The following is a 16,125-nucleotide window of genomic DNA, read 5'->3' as shown; positions in this document are numbered from 1 at the left end:
CTGGGACTATGGGACAACATAAAGGAAGTGGTCTATTCAGAGGGGAGGCAAAAAGATCCATTTGAGGAGTACCCCTCTGGTGGACAATGTCCAGAAACACATCCCTGTTAAGCATCAATTTGTGGGATTAAGTTATAGACCTGCTCAGTGAGTCTGCCACAACGGCCACTTGGAATTGGATTGCTAGTTCCCACACCTTGTTCCCCACTGTTTGCAGACCACATCTCTGTAGTTTTGTCTAACACCTTGAGAGGTCCTGGTGAGGAATGAAAGGCCTCGAGATCCAGCAGAAGAGCTCTCATCTCCTTGACACTGATGTAGTCTTTTGATGAAGTGACCGGACTCCCTGAATCTTTAGTGAGCTGAAAGTTGCTCCCCATCCCACATCTGAGGCATCTGAGAACAGATCCCGAGAGGGCATCTGAGAACAGCTCCTGAGAGCAAGAGGTGGATGAAAAGGGAGCCCTGGACCGAGAGTCAAATGCTGATTTCACCACTGAAGTTCCTGCTTGAGACATGAAAGAACTAAAAAACTGAGGGGATGAGCATGCTGAAGCCAAACTGACTTTAGAAACCAGTGAAGACTTCTCATGTGGAGTTTGGCAAAAAGGAGAACAGGAATAGTGGAAGACATGAACCCCAGAGCTCTCAGAAATTCCCTTGTGTTACTAAAGTCAGAGGAAGTAGGGGCAGAAAAAAAGAAATGATAGTTAGGGCCTTGGGTGGAACCAGGGATGCCAGCATAGGAACAGTCTGGATCCTGCACTCCAGAAAAGACATGATCCTGAGGAGGAGTCAGAAAGGACTGAGATTTATACTGAACCCCAAACTCTGAAGAAGGAAGACTGCGAAGTGAAGATTTTGTAACAAGGTCTCTGGAGATGATGCCTGAAACAGGCGGTCGTTCCAAGTAGGGAAGGACTTGGATCCCCCTTTAGCATTCAAAAACCGATCACAGGAGCGAGACATTTGGTGAATACCATTGAGGCAGTAGAAAGGTCAAAGCAGAAAACTGAAAATGCCAGAAAGCAACAGAGAAATGTAAAAACTTACTGTAAAGGGGATGAACTGGGATATGGAGATAAGCATCCTTGAGATCCAGAGACCCCATGTAAGCCTGAGGAAGCAAGAAGAGAAACAAAATCTGAAGGGACAACATTCCCAAAGAGGAAACCTTCAAAAATATATTTAGATGAGATATGCCTAAAACTTGTCTCCAATTACACTCTTGCCTGGGTACTAGGACCATTCTTGACTAACTCCCCCATTTGGGGAAACTGGACTTTTTGAACAGTATCTTGAGTCAAGAGATCCCAAAGAACCCCTGGAAAGAAGGGCAGCTGTTCTTGAGGGGGTTGAGGAATTTCCATAAAAGGGGCAATAGATTTCCAGACCATGAAATATCCTTGGTGAATAATGGACAGAACCCACCAGTCCCAAGTAACCTTTAACCAAACAAACAGAGATACTGAAATGCAAAGAGAAAGAGGAATGAGGCTGGGAAGAATATGACAGTCAGGCAACACCTGGTTTAATCAAGAAAAGGAGACTTCGGAGGCACAGAAGTATGAGTAGCTTTAGCATGAGGAGCCCACTTCCCACCTTTGTTGATCTTGGGGGGGTGAGACTGCCTATGAACAAAGGCTGGCTTACTGGTGTAATTTCTTTGAAACTTAGGTACAGGAGAAACAAAAACACGTTTAAGTTCCTGTAAAAGTCTTACCCTTATCCTGAAGATTTATTACACAAATCAGCTGCAGCTTCACCAAACAAGTGTTTATTATTCAGAGGAGCATCCACCAATTTAGTCTTAATATCATCCGGCAAAGGTTGAAGCCAAAGACAAGAATTTCTTCTCACCACAGACTCAAAAGCAGCAGCCCTAGAGGAAATATCTGCTGCAACATAGCTATACTTGATGGAATGAAGAGCCACCTGGGAGGAAGTCCCTAACGAGGAAAGAGTAGAAGTCTTCCCTTCAGAGTCTGGAAGATCAGAAATTACTGGACAGGCTTGGGAAAGAAGAGAGTCAACATGCACCTGGACATATGGGTCTGATAACTGACCACCCTAAAGTCTAAAGTAACGGAGGTATAAACCTTTCCCCCAACCATTCCATGGTTCTGTCATCTTTACCAGAAGGCAATAACTTAGAAGGCAGCAATTCAGGTGACTTGTCAGAAGCCACAGACATGACTTAGGAGTCAGCAGAAGGGCACTTAAGAAATTTACAGTCCTCAGGCACCCTATAAAAACCTATCTGGTTTCTTGGGGGTAGGGGGGCTGGGGGTCAGGAGCCTTAGAAGCATTAGAAAAGGCATCCAACAATGCAGCCAGAACAGGAGGGACAGCAGAAGGCCTGTGAAAATCCATCTGCAGGAGCTCATAATACCTCTTCTAAATCTCAGAAACCTGAGCACAATCCCATTTAAAAAACTCATTCTAGAGTTTGTGTCCCCAAAAGAAACTTCCTCAAAATGAGTATTAGAACTAGCAGATTCCTCTTCCTCAGACCCATAATCTAGGAATCTGAGAGGGGTAGGCAAGGGATACCTCATCTAAATCCACCTCCTCCTCAGAGGAATTCTGTTCCCTTGGTCTTTTAATACGAGTAGAGGACCAAGGAGGAACTTATTTATTTTATTTATTTGTTTACATTTGTTGACTGGGAGTGTCCGACTGGACGTAGGTCGATTTTCAGCGGAGGTCCGGAGAGAAAAGCTCCACAGTTAAAATAAACACAGAAAGTAGTAACATTGGATTACATAGCGATTAACAATTTAACATAGCAATTACTTACAACATATTTACAGATGAAGAACATAGTACATCAGTAGACAACTAGAATCTATCTGTGAAGTACATAACAGACATTAACAAATGTTACAATAAGAAGTTCCTGCTGTATAATAAGTACTAGGCTTATGAGCATCTGAACTCGCTATAAATCAAGGTAGTTAGGGGAGTGGAAAGAAAGGTAGTGGTTGGATGGGGAAGGTGATATTAGAGTGGGAGTTGCAAGGGCATAGCCAGCATGTTTTTAGGTGTGCTTTTAGTAGTTTTGAAGTGGGTGCATGATGATACGGAGGTAATTGTGGGTGGGAGGGAGTTCCATAATTTGGCTATGGTGCAAGAGAATAGTGCTTCACCAGCAGAGTTATTGGCTTTAGTGATCTGCAAGTGATTTTTGTTGCTGTATCTTAGTGGTCTGGTGGTGCGATAGGGTTGGAGTAGATTCTGAAAGGATGGGACATTTAGTGGATGGTTTACTAGTTTGTGGGCGAGTGAGAGTTGATAGCATTGAAGGAGGTGAGGGAGTTCAAGCCAGCCCAGTTCAGCAAGTGAGAGACAGTGGTGACTACGGTAGGATGCCCCTGTGGCGAATTTGGCGATTTTGCTGTAGCAGGTCTCTAGCTTGTTTAGATCGCATTGCCTTAGGTTGGTATACATTGGAGAGGCATAAAGTAGGGTGGAGATAAGGTGGGAATTTGCTATTGAAATAGTTGATGCTTTGGTGAGAAGTTGCTTATTTCTGTATAACGCTCCTAGTTTTTTGTGGACTTTTTTTATGGTCATGGATATGTGAATGTCATATTTTAGTTTATTGTCTATTTCCACTCCTAGCAATTTGGTGTGTTCAGTTGGGTATATAGAGGTGTTGTCTTTTGCTGTGATGTTAGAGAGAGTTGTTCTGAGTATGGTTGGTGGGTTGGAAGATGAGTAGTTTAGTTTTATTTGGGTTGAGTATTAATTGGGTATCGGATAACCAAGTTTCAACAGAGGAAAAGGCTTCCTGTGTGACTTTTTGCAGTTTGGGTAGGGACTGGGCTGAGCAGATGATGGTTGAGTCATCTGCGTATTTGCCATGTTTGGTGGCAGAGGCTAGATTATTGGTGAAAACAGAGAAGAGTAGGGGTAGTTGGTGAGATATGTCATTCTGCCATACAACGGATTGTTGGCGGTCAGACAGGTAACTTTGAAACCAGTTGGTGATTGATTGAGAGAAGAATAGGTTATTGAGGACAGAGATAAGTTGTTTGTGTGGGACCATGTCAAATGCTTTAGATAGGTCTAGGAAAGTAGCAGAGGAGAGATAGCCATTGTTTTTATGCTGAAGGATATAGTGTTAGTAAAGGAGATTAAGGCAGTGGTGGTGCTATGATTTGGTCGGAAACCATGCTGAGTATTGGAAAGGATGTTAGTAAGGAGGTAGCCTGAGACCTGACAGTGTATGCATCTCTCTAGTATTTTGGAGTGTGGGGAGAGAATAGCTATGGGGCGGTAATTGGTTAGTTCTGTGGAGGGTCCGCCTTTGTGGAGGGGAATTATATGCGATACTTTCCACAGAGTGGGAACATAACTTTCCTGACAGAGATCGGTTAATCAAGATGGATACTGAATCAAGATGGATACTGGGTAGGCCAGAGCATCAGCTGCAATTTGTAGGTATTCACTTGGGAGGTTGTCTGCTGCTAATTTGGTGGGCTTAAGATTAGTTAAGAATTCTTTTTACGTTGGAGGTAGGTACAGGAGAAAAAGAAGGCAGTGGGGAGATTACTAGTTGAAGGTGTGGGTTGGAGGGGAGGGGGGTTGTTTTGTTTAGCTAGTGATAGTATGGTTTGTGTGAAGTGTGTGTTGAATGAGGTAGCAATATTTTCTGAGGAGTGAGGGATGTTAGGAGGAGGGGTACTGACTTTACCTGAGTGGAGGATGAAGTTTATGGAGGACCAGAATTGTTTGGGGTTGTGTTGTGAGGAGTCTAGGGCAGACTGGTAGCATTGGAATTTGTCCTGTTTTATTAGCTTTTTGACTATTGCGTAGTTCTAGGAATTTCTGTCTAGCTGAGGGGGTTTTGGTTTTGCGCCAGTGCTCCTAGGCATCATCCCCATTTTTCATTTCTGACTTAGTGGTTTTCTGTAGCCATGGGGAGGGTTGTGCTTTGGTTCTGGAAAGCCTTATGGGGGGCATGGTAATTAAGGATGCTCAGGAAGGTAGTATTAAAAAATTCAACTGTATCATCAAGATGAGGTACTTTAGAGGATGCCAGTTACATTCTTTGAGGGATGAGATGAATGTGAGCGGAAGTTTAGTTTTTTTATGTATTTCACGGTAGAAGACAGGTTTGGCTTGGTATAGGTATTTTTTGAGTAGGAATGTTGGGGAGTGATCACTGAGGTCACCTGATAAGCATCCTGTTATATGTATGACTGGGGGCTCTTACTGACTAGTGTGCTTGCTGGAGTTTTTATTTATCCTGGTTGGCGACTGGACTAGTTGGGTGAAGCCATGAAGGTTTACATGATGGGCTGGATGGTTGCCAGAACAGGACTGCCAGTCAATATTGAAATCACCTAAAATGATAGTTTCTTGGGGCAGATGACGGGTAGACCAGCTGAGGAGGTTTTCAAGTGGAGGGATGTTTTAGCCAGGTGGGAAGTAGCATCCAGTTATGTTGATGGTTTTGTTTTGGTTTATTTTGAGGTTGGTATATATTATTTCTTCACTGCCTATTTGTGGAGCGGCTGATTTTAAGATCTGGATGTCTAGACGCTGTTTAAATATTATAGCTACACTGCCTCCTTTCTTGTTTAGCCAGTCTAATCTTAGTATGCCGTAACCTGTAGGGAGTATTTGCTCACTGGTAATGTGAGGTTTTAGCCAGGTTTCTGTCAGGATGACTATATCTGGGGAGTACAAGTCTACAGTGGCATGGAGTTCATGGACTTTGTTGGATATGCTTCTAATATTTAGGCTTAGTAGAAGGAAGTCACTTGGCTTTCTATTTGCTGTAATATGGGAGAAATTGTGGTTTCTAGTCTGATTATGAGGATTGGGGTTGGAGATGGTAGGGCCAGGGTTGGGGTGGATGTCTCCACTTAGAGCTAGTTTTGACATGCACAAGGTTATTAGTTTTCTCAGTTTTTGAATGCGTTTGTTTATAAGGGAAACTTTATGATTGTGCTATGTGGGTAATAGATTGTGCTATGTGGGTAATAGGTATGGTGGGAGAGTTACTATGTTAAGTTGCAGGGATGCTTTATGTTTGAGTAATATAGTTGTTAGAATATGTGGGGGGTGCATAGGGATGGTTCTTGAGTTGGTAGGAGGGGAGCTGAGTGAGGGTGAGACATGAGTGGTGGTGTGAGTAGTAGTACAGTGGTAGTGGTTGAGTGGGGGAATGATGGAGCTTTGGTAGGATGTAAGATATGCAAGGAGAGTGCATCCAGTGAGCATAGGTAAGGTATGCTTGTACATGTTAGTTCAGGAGGTGTGATAGTAGTGGGAAGATGGAGGAGGTAGTGTTGGGTTAGTGCTGTGGTTGGCTATTGGAAAGACAGGAGGGGTTTGTGAGTGTAATAAAGGTGGGACCATTGGGGTCGGGAGGGAATAGGGAACTTTAACAGAAACACCCTGAGGAGATTTTAAAGCCAGCCAAACATTAAACAACTCTGGAGTGAAATTTTGTCATTCGTTCTGTGGGGCCTTAGGAGTTGGAGCAATATGCATAGTTTTCTGCTTTTTCTTTAAGGGGAAGTCCACATTATGAAATGTAGAAGGCTCTGACCCAGGATGGCATTCAATAATGGTTGTAGGGATTTCTTCTCTGACTAAATTTTGAGAAACACCCCCTAGGCCCCTCAGAAATAATCAGCTGCAGTTCCCCCTGAATGTGTGATGCAGATGTCTGCAAAGCCTCCAAGGACGTGCCTATGGTTGGATCCCCAATGACTTCCAAAACAGTAGTGGCTGAAGAATCCAATGATGATGCCAGACAAACCTCCAGGCTTTCACTTTCCTCTGGAGACACAAAGTAAACACTCTGACTCAAATAATTTATTATACAAAATAAAGCTTTCGGGTAAAAACCCTTCCTCAAGTGTTAAAACCATTCAAAACAAAACTTCAATTTAAATTATACAAAATAAGACATGTGATAACAGCCAGCTAATAAAAACTCAACAATTTTCTGAGGAGAGACATCTGGTGGAGGCTGTAAAGCAGAGGAATCCAACCTAGATTTCCTGGCCTTCTTCAGTTGCCCCTTGGAGCTGGAAGTTCCTTCTATAGTGTCTTTAGCTAAGGAGCCTAAGACACTGAATTCTCTAGTTACTATGACAAAGAAAGCCTACTTTGGGGGGTTTTAGGAACAAATGTCTGACAGACTGAACAGGACATATGGCCATGGGAAGCAGAGGCAAAACAAGCACTGCTCATGAGGGTCTTTATGGGGAATTTGTCTCCCACACTGACATTTACCCTTCTTGGATGACATGAAACCTCACAAGCAACAAAAAAATGAAAGACAAGTTGAGATGCAAAAAAACCCAGTGGGGCACTTATCTGCAACAGCTTGGTGAACCAGCAACAAAACAGGCGTTCAGACAGACTATCAAGAGATGGTGTTCAGACTGGCAGCAAAGAAGTTCTGAGGATGGTATGTCCAGATATCATCTTCATGTCCTACACTACACGAGGAGCATATGGTGTACCTTAAAGCATCCTAAAGGCTTTCGTATACTGGCCGGATGTCAGGCTGCCCTCCCTATTGTAATGAATACTGCCACAATGAACTGGAAGGACATCTACAATAGTGAATACAAATTTTCAGTACACCTTACTTGCAGAGAGTTTATAAATGGTTTAGAAACAGGTTTTAAGTGTAGTTCTGAAATTACTAGAACAAAATGCTATACTAACTTACCTGTAAGTAGTAAAGTGTTTAGAAGATCTGTACACCAGGATTCACAGAAGGACTATGGTCTCATGATTCATACCACTGACAATTTGCAGACAGCTGCATGGGATTGAAATATGCACTGCTGGCACCAAATGACAGGCCTTAAGATCATGCAGTAAATGCAAACTGCTGCCTTGGTCAAAAACTAACTCACCCAAATAAGCTTTCCACTGACCAGCTGCAAAGCAGAATCACAGTCATGGCTACCCCTACCCACACCACTTGCAATCCCACAAACTGTACACACACACACACACACACACACACACACACACACACACACTTTAAGAGGGGTTTATATGGACATCTCACAGGTACACCCTTGTCTGCCTTCAAGGTAAAATACTACCACAAGCAAATATTACTAGTAATCCTTAAACTAAACCAGTTGTAAATATTAGTACAGTAGAAATAGTTTTAAACAGTTACGCTTCAGAATACAGAAGACAGCTAAGATATCACCAGGTCTACACACACATGCCAACAGCTACTAAGCTACTAGCGTCAGAAATTAAATAAATAAAACAAAATGAGCAAAAAAAATGAAGCAATGTACTTTGTAAAATCAAATACACTTTCACAATGCAATATAAAATAAAGGAGTTTTAACAGACCGATGGCCTATAGCTCTGTTTATCAAGTACTACCACTACAAGGAGATGGAAATCATTTTATCAGTCAATGACCTGAAAAGCCAAACAGCAGCTGCACAGTTTTAACAGGCAAAAAAAAAATCTACGTTTTGAGCTTCCACCCCAGAGCTGCAGTTCACTATGCACACTTAAGTAAAGCAAACCCTGGTCGGCCAACAGCTGCTCCCTTTGCTTAGGACAGTTCCAGTTCTGTACACCTGGTTAACTAATTCTGAATGTTAAGGTTCCTGCTTCCAGAGCCACATCACTTGTGGGGATGCTATAGTCCAAATAATGTAAAACAGCATTTGAACTTGAACATTTCAAAGAGAGCAGAACTTTAGAACTTTTGCATGTATACATTTGAGAAGCCAGTTACACTTAACAGCTCTGCTGCCGTTCTACTGAAAGCAAAAACATGTTGCACAGTTCACATTTTTACATTCCATACATATTACATACAAAAAGATTTACAGAAACAATTTTTTTATGGAAAAAAAAAGCTTTGAACTTTGCTTAATACAGCCTTCTTGTATGCTGTACTGAAAGATTTGCAAGTTTCACTTAGTCTATCACTCCATTTCCAGCTATTTGTATATGATGACCCTTTTGTGTGTCCAGAAACTGTAACGCCCAATATTTTCAAGGTAAACAGTCCTGCCTGTAGGCTGCACTGAACATGCCACAGAAAGTAAAGCTACAGTCCAAATAATTTTGTTTAATTGATCATGTAGTGAGTTAAGGAGAAAAATGGCTAGTAAATGCAGCTTAATTCCGAGTACAGACCAATACCCTTCTGGACAGAAACAGTACCACAGAAAATATATTGCTGTGGCCCATGCAAAGCCCCTTTCCAACACTTCAGTATACCTGCATTTCTTTTATCCATGACATTCCCAAACAAGTCCTTTCCCCCTAAGCAGACAACAGCACCAAACTCACTGACACTAGAAATGTTGTCAGGCAGTTGTGCAAAGCAGCAGTGTGTGACTGCAGTTGCGTCTTAACAGAGGTCAGAATACTTTGATATCTGTACTTCCTCTGTACAAATTCAAACTCTAGAAGAATCTGCAGTGGTGAACAATTTTTATAATCTTCAGCATTTAAAGGAATGAATTCTCTTGTGTATGCATTTTGGCATACTATTATGTTATGCAAAACATTTCTCCCACTATACATAGCACTGCTGTAACTAGATATGGTGCAATTTAAGTACTTTTGGGATAGCAATCCATTCAAATGGGAAAGCATCACTTCAACATGGGGTAACACCAGATTTAAATACATCACCCTGGATGAGGTAACTTCAGCTTTGGACATTTACAGTGCAAATGAGATATAACCTGTATGGAAAGCATGTCAGTATGGGGGGGGGGGGGGGGTATCAAGGTCCTACTCAAATACTGTTATTTCCAAGTTTGCATATCAAAGTACGTACAGTTTGCTGTGCAGTTTTCAATCTGGACACCTTTAGCACAATTTGGCTCAATTACCGTTTTCTAGATGTATCACTCACGTAAATGATTTGGATTCTACCTCACTATCAGATGTTAGTGCAAGTAAAAATAATGTATATAACTGAAGAACAATTAAGTAGATTAAAAGTAAGATACAAACTGGAATTGAAATAATCAAATAGCATGCTGTTAGCATCACGAGCATAACCAACTCCACTGCTCAATTAATCATTCAGGATGTAAATAGTGCAAGGGAAGGCTTACAATCCTACTTCATAATGAGAAGAGCATGGTACAGTTGCTGCAAACCAGTCAAAGTAAAGTTAATAAAAGAATGAACTATGGATGAACACAACAGAAACAATGGAAAATAGTTGAAAGGAGGGATTCACAAAAGGAAGGCCATGACAAAATAATCCCAAAGCTATATTCAAGAACAAAAGGCACCTGGATGTAGCCTACAAAGGTTTTATTAAAGACTCTGATGTTATTTTTCTCATTAAAAACTCAAATACAGAAAATAGATTATACACCACAACTGATGAAACATGTCAGTCAGTGGCTGGATGGGAGAACAAACACAGAAGAATTACTACCTATAAACAAAACACTGAAAATGTAACAAAACATTTGACAAAATGTATGGCAGACACTAAGCAAACAGAGCTAAAGCAAGTGATTTGGATCCTGCAACACAAAAAAGGAAAAACAGCTGGGCACGCGTAAAAGTTACATGCAGATAGACTATCATAATGATACCATGAAACTGAATTTTCCATCTACACAGGCAGTCATTTATACACGAAGTAAACAGCATTTTGGAAATTCACACAATTCCAGACTAAAACAAGAATTTAGTGAATACCTTTTTCATCATTAAGTCCTAGCTGTCCCATTGTGTTCTGCCCCCATCCAAAGACAGCTCCCGAAAGAGAGAGAGCAAAGCTATGGCACCCGCCTGCAGCAATCTGAGACAATGGAATTCCATAAAGATACTTCACAACTTGAGGACTGACCTGAGAAGACAGACCTTTACCCAAACCAAGTTGCCCATGGCTGTTAAGCCCCCAGGTAAACAGCTGGCCATCTGAAACAACAAGAAAGAAAAGTTAACCAAAAATCACTTCAAAATACTCTTCACCTTGTAAAAGCTACCATATGGCTACATATAAGACGAACACCATCACTGCCTACAATAAAGATTAAATTACAAATCACAGATGAGAACATAATAAAAAGCAATATGAAATGTCAAGTGGCTACAATAACAAACTGATATGTACATCTACCTGATAAAGCCACTTGATATCTAAATTTTTAATAGCTGGGTCTGGGGCCACTTCACTGGCAGAGGGCCAAGATGCCTACCCAAGAAGCTAGTGAGCTAGGTCTGATGAACTGCCTAACTGCCAGAGGACCTGCGAAGAGAAAGAAGAAACTTTATCCAGCCTACCTTGCTTGCATGTAAAATACGTATGCAGCGCCCAAAGTACTGTTTGGAAGCTGTCCAGCACCACACACAAATGTTAGTAACACCAGTTACTGCAAATCTAAGTGTGAGGGAGCTGCATGTCACTTGGTTAAGAGAAAAAGAAACACATGCACCCCCCCACCCCACCCCCATGACAAATGCATCACTAGTCGGTGTTGTGATTCAGCCCTACCAAGACAGGTGCATGGGTCAGGAATGTATAAGCAGAAAAATGTTTGGCACTTTAGATGAGCAGTATGATTATGAGCTACTAATGGGCTTCCTCCTGTAGTGCAGTTTGATTCTCACAGCCAGCAATTAATGTGCAACTCAGAACAAGTCATTTATCCAGACAGTGTTTCTGTGTCACAGCAGAAGAAGTGCAACTGCTAGAATGACCTTATCTACAGAAAGAGGCTATATCCCACCAGTGAGTTCTGACACTGACAGGTTTAGGAGTTCCATAACGTGCTGTTTTTCAGCCCTTGGATAACATGCCCTCTCTCAAGGTCACTGTTGCTCCACATCTGCTGAGAAGACTGAACAGTACCTGCCCCCCCCCCCCCCCACACACACACACACACACTAAGTAGCCAGATTGTTTAACAAAATCCAAGACGATCTGGAAGTCACTGCCCATACCGTCACACACTCGCACAACAGCTATCCTAATGTCAGGGAGTATTGCTAATAATCAGGGTTAGTGCTAGACTTTTTTTTTTTTTTTTTAGGCATCCCCTAAACTTTAACATTTACTTATTGGGATGGGAAAGTCCGACTTGGAACAAGCTAATTTTCAGTGGAGGCCCAGTGAGAAAAGCTCCAGACGCAAAACGTCTTAAAAGATGGGCCTAGCAGCATTCAGTATTAGAACCCAGAGAGATAAAAATGTAACAGATGACTGGGGAAAAGGACAGAAGTCAAAGTGTGGCAGAAGTTGTCAGAATTTCTATACAAAACGACATGCACAATGACACTGGCATGTTCCAGATGCCGACACCTGCTGCTCCCGTTCTTTCTACTAAAGGCTAATCATTGTATTTTGTGCCACTCATGGTCTCAGAGGGAGGTCTGATGAAACAGGTTCTAGGCTCCCTCATACTGTAAAAATAAAACACACTGTCACATTATCAAATGCAGATATGGCCAATACAGTACAAGAATCACATATTTAAATTAACAGTAGCAAAAGTTGCTGCCTATGATATGAACACACTGAGCTAAAAACTTCTGTTGAGAACAGCCTTGGTTTGCCATTTATGACATGCTAAAATATTAAGGCATTTATTTATCACATTGTGTTCATTAATTGGGTAGGTAAGGCTGGTCCTGGGACCCTTTTTGGCCATGACCTGGGTGCATACACATCTGCCAAGTTACTATGATTTTCAACATAAAAAGTCCAGTAATTACATTAGTTACAGTTTAACATTACAAATTATGAATTCAGCATTACGGGTTATAGATCATTAAGTTACTTATGTTGAAATACAATGTTTGGCTTGTTGAGGTGATACAATGTTGTTCGTTACATGCAAGTACAACATCAATCTAGACAAAGAGACCAGAGTGTGCAATTTATTTTATGCAAGTAGGAAGAGAAGGAGAGACTGAGGAATAAAAAGTCTGAGTGCGCAGGGACTTTCTATTTATTTACATAGTTAGATTTCCAGCTTTCCACTTCAGGTCAGTTAGACAAGTTGTTAGTTGGAGTTTTGTGGTCCAGACACCATACAAGCCTAAGGAAGCAGGAGAGGAAACAGTCTGAAGGGGACAACATTCAAAAGGAGGGCACCTTCGGAAAGGTGTTTAAATGGAGGTCTAGAATTTGTCTCTAAGTACTCTCTTTCCTGGGTACTATAAAAGTACAGTTTTGTACCTACTATAAATGTAGATATTCGAGTGTTCACCCTGCTGCAGTCATCACACTTGGGTTATCCTGCCGTCAGGTGGTCCCCGCAGTCGGCCCTAATTCCAAAGTCTTGGTCCGGCGTCGGTTGCTGCTGCTTCTTCCCTGACGTCAGTGCGCCAGAGGTATAGAAGAGGCATCCGACACCATTTTCTTCAGTTTAAGGTAGGCTATATATATATATATATATATATATATATATATATATATATATATATATATATATATATATATATATATAGACATATACATATGGTTATATAAAAATAAAACAAAACCCTTAGGTACAAGCAAATACACCACAGAGGTAGTATAGGATAAAGTGGTAGAGATAACTTCAGCTAGTTCAGAGGGGATGGAGGGAGGGTAACCTGGACTGCAGCAGGGTGAACACTCGAACATCTACATTTATGCTAGGTACAAAACTGTTCAACGTGTTACCCTGCTGCAGTCATCACACTTTGGTAGAATCCCAAAGCTAAGGAGGGGAGGTGGAGTCAAACAGGGTTAGAAGAAGCTAGTAGGCCCTGCAAAACTGCAGTGGCAAAACCAGCTCTAGTCAGAGTAAAGAGGTAAGTGATAGTGTTTGGTGAAAGTGTGCACTGAACTCCAAGTAGCAGCTTCCAGAATATCCTTGGTTGGCACTCCCCTGGGAAAGGCTGCTGATGTAGCTGTAGCCCTGGTAGAGTGGGACCTAATGTTAGCAGGTAATGGTTTCCCATGATGTGTGTAGCAGAAACGTATGCAATGTCCTATCCATTTAGAAATGGTCTGTTTTGAGACAGCTTTTCCTTGTGATCCTGTAGCATAGGCTACAAAGAGCTGGTCATTTTTTTCTGAAAGCCTTAGTTTTATCCAAGTAGTAACGCAATTGCCTGTGAATGTCCAAAGAGTGCAGGAGTCTTTCTCCTTTGTTCTGGGGATTTGGGAAGAAGGTGGGCAAGTGAATGGTTTGGTTTAGGGCCACACTGGATACCACCTTTGGCATAAAGGAAGGATTAGTTCGTAGAGAAACTCTGTCTTGATGAAAAATGAGGAAAGGTTCCAGTGCCATTAGTGCCTGTAGCTCTGAGACTCTTCTAGCTGAGGCTATTGCTAGTAGTAGGGCAGTTTTCCATGAAAGAAATTTTAAATCAGTTGAGAAAGCTGGTTCAAAGGGCGACAGTGTAAGCTTTTCCAGGACAAAGTTGAGATCCCAAGTAGGTGTTGGAGCTCTCCTTGGCGGTCTTAAGTTCTTAGCCCCTCTGAGGTACTGTCTTAGGAGTGGATGTGAAAATAAAGGAGGATCCATGCTGTAATGAGCTGAAATTGCTGAGGCGTGGATCTTAATAGATGAAAAGGAAAGTCCTTTGTGTATCATCTCAGTTAAATATTGTAGAATCTGAGGAATGTTCGGCTCCAGGGGATTTAGGCCTTTAGCCTGGTTCCAGGCACAAAATCTTTTCCATTTGTCTGAATAGGTTTTCCTGGTGCTGGGCCTCCTGGCCTCCAGAATGACATCCATAACAGCTTTGGATAAAGGTGTTGGCTGGTTGTTTAGGTAATTTGCCCTGCAGCCAGGTTTAAGGTCTTGAGCTGGCTGTGTAGAATCAGATTGTCTCACTGGGTGAGCAGGTGAGAAATTTGTGGTAAAATCCATGGTGGGCCCTGGGCCATGTTCCTTAAAATTGGACACCAATGTTAGCGTGGCCAGTCTGGTGCAACAAGAATCATTTGTGGCCTCTCTAATCTGACATTCAGCAGTACCTTTGCTAGAGGAGGCAGTGGAGGGAAGGCATATACTGTTAATGTTTTCCAACTGAATGAGAGGGCGTCCACTTTCCAACCTAGTGGATGGAAGGTCCTTGTGCAAAATTTTTGAAGTTGGTGGTTGTGGGGGCTTGCAAACAGATCTATGTCTGGGTGTCCCCATTTTTGAGCTATCATTGCAAATACTTGTGGATCTAGTTTCCATTCGTGTGGATCCATGATGCTTCTGCTTAGGTCATCTGCCACTGTGTTTTTCTTTCCTGGCAGGAATTGTGCTTGTAATTGAACCTGGTAAGACAGTGCAGTGTTCCACAAGGTCATTGCTTGCCTGCATAGAGGGTATGAATGTGTGCCCCCTTGCTTGTTTATGTACCACATAACTGTGGTGTTGTCTGTCCTTATTTGTAGTTGTCCTGGGTGCAGAAGGTCCTTGAAAGCGGTTAAGGCATTCTGCACTGCTAGCATTTCTTTTTGATTGATATGCAGATGCCTTTGATCTGTAGTCCATTTACCCTGAATGCACTGTCCTGCCATGTGTGCTCCGCAGGCATAGTCCGATGCATCTGTTGTCATAGTTTGCCTGGCTGTGGGTAAGGTGAAAGGCTGACCCTTGTTGAGGTGATATGCCTGTGCCCACCATAGAAACTCCTGCTAAAGGCAGGGAATGAGTGGAATCATTGTTTCCAAGCTGTGGCTGTGCTGAGTCCATACACTTTTCAGGTACCATTGTAATTTCCTCATATGCAGTTTTGCAAATGGTATTAATAGTATGCAAGATGCCATGAATCCCAAGGCCTGCAGAATTTTTCTTGCAGGGAGTTGGGTCTTTGTTGCCATTATTTTGAAATATTGAAACAGCTGTCGTTTGTCTGGCGTGAGATAAGCCATCTGGGCCGTTGTATTCAAGCTGGCACCCAGGAATATTATGTTTTGTGAGGGCACTAGTTTTGATTTCTTTTCATTTACTGTGTACCCTAGGCAACTTAGGTGCTTGCCAGATGCTGTAAAAGAATGTCCTTGCTTTCTGCTTGAATAAGACAGTCATCCAGGTATGGGTATATTTGAATTCCTCTTTGTCTGCAGTATGCAATTACTGGTGCCAGGCATTTTGTGAAGACCCTGAGCGCAGTAGATAAGCCAAAGGACAGTGCAGAGAATTGATAATGCGT

At 42.1% G+C, this 16,125-nt stretch overlaps 1 protein-coding gene across 1 annotated transcript in view; it reads right to left on the bottom strand.

Moving 5' to 3' along the window:
* HERC3 (HECT and RLD domain containing E3 ubiquitin protein ligase 3) overlaps positions 1 to 16,125 on the bottom strand; it is a 1,624,372-nt gene that overhangs the window by 1,479,753 nt on the left and 128,494 nt on the right. Inside the window, exon 5 of the mRNA XM_044060395.1 lies at positions 10,693 to 10,914. Within this exon, the coding sequence (XP_043916330.1) occupies positions 10,693 to 10,914 (222 nt within the window). The remainder of the gene's footprint in view (positions 1 to 10,692; positions 10,915 to 16,125) is intronic.

Source organism: Protopterus annectens, chromosome 2.part0, assembly GCF_019279795.1.
Source record: "Protopterus annectens isolate FY-2018-M chromosome 2.part0, PAN1.0, whole genome shotgun sequence".
NCBI classification, from domain to species: Eukaryota; Metazoa; Chordata; order Ceratodontiformes; family Protopteridae; genus Protopterus; species Protopterus annectens.
Note: the sequence above shows the minus strand (reverse complement) of the source record. Positions and strands in the feature narration are given on the sequence as shown.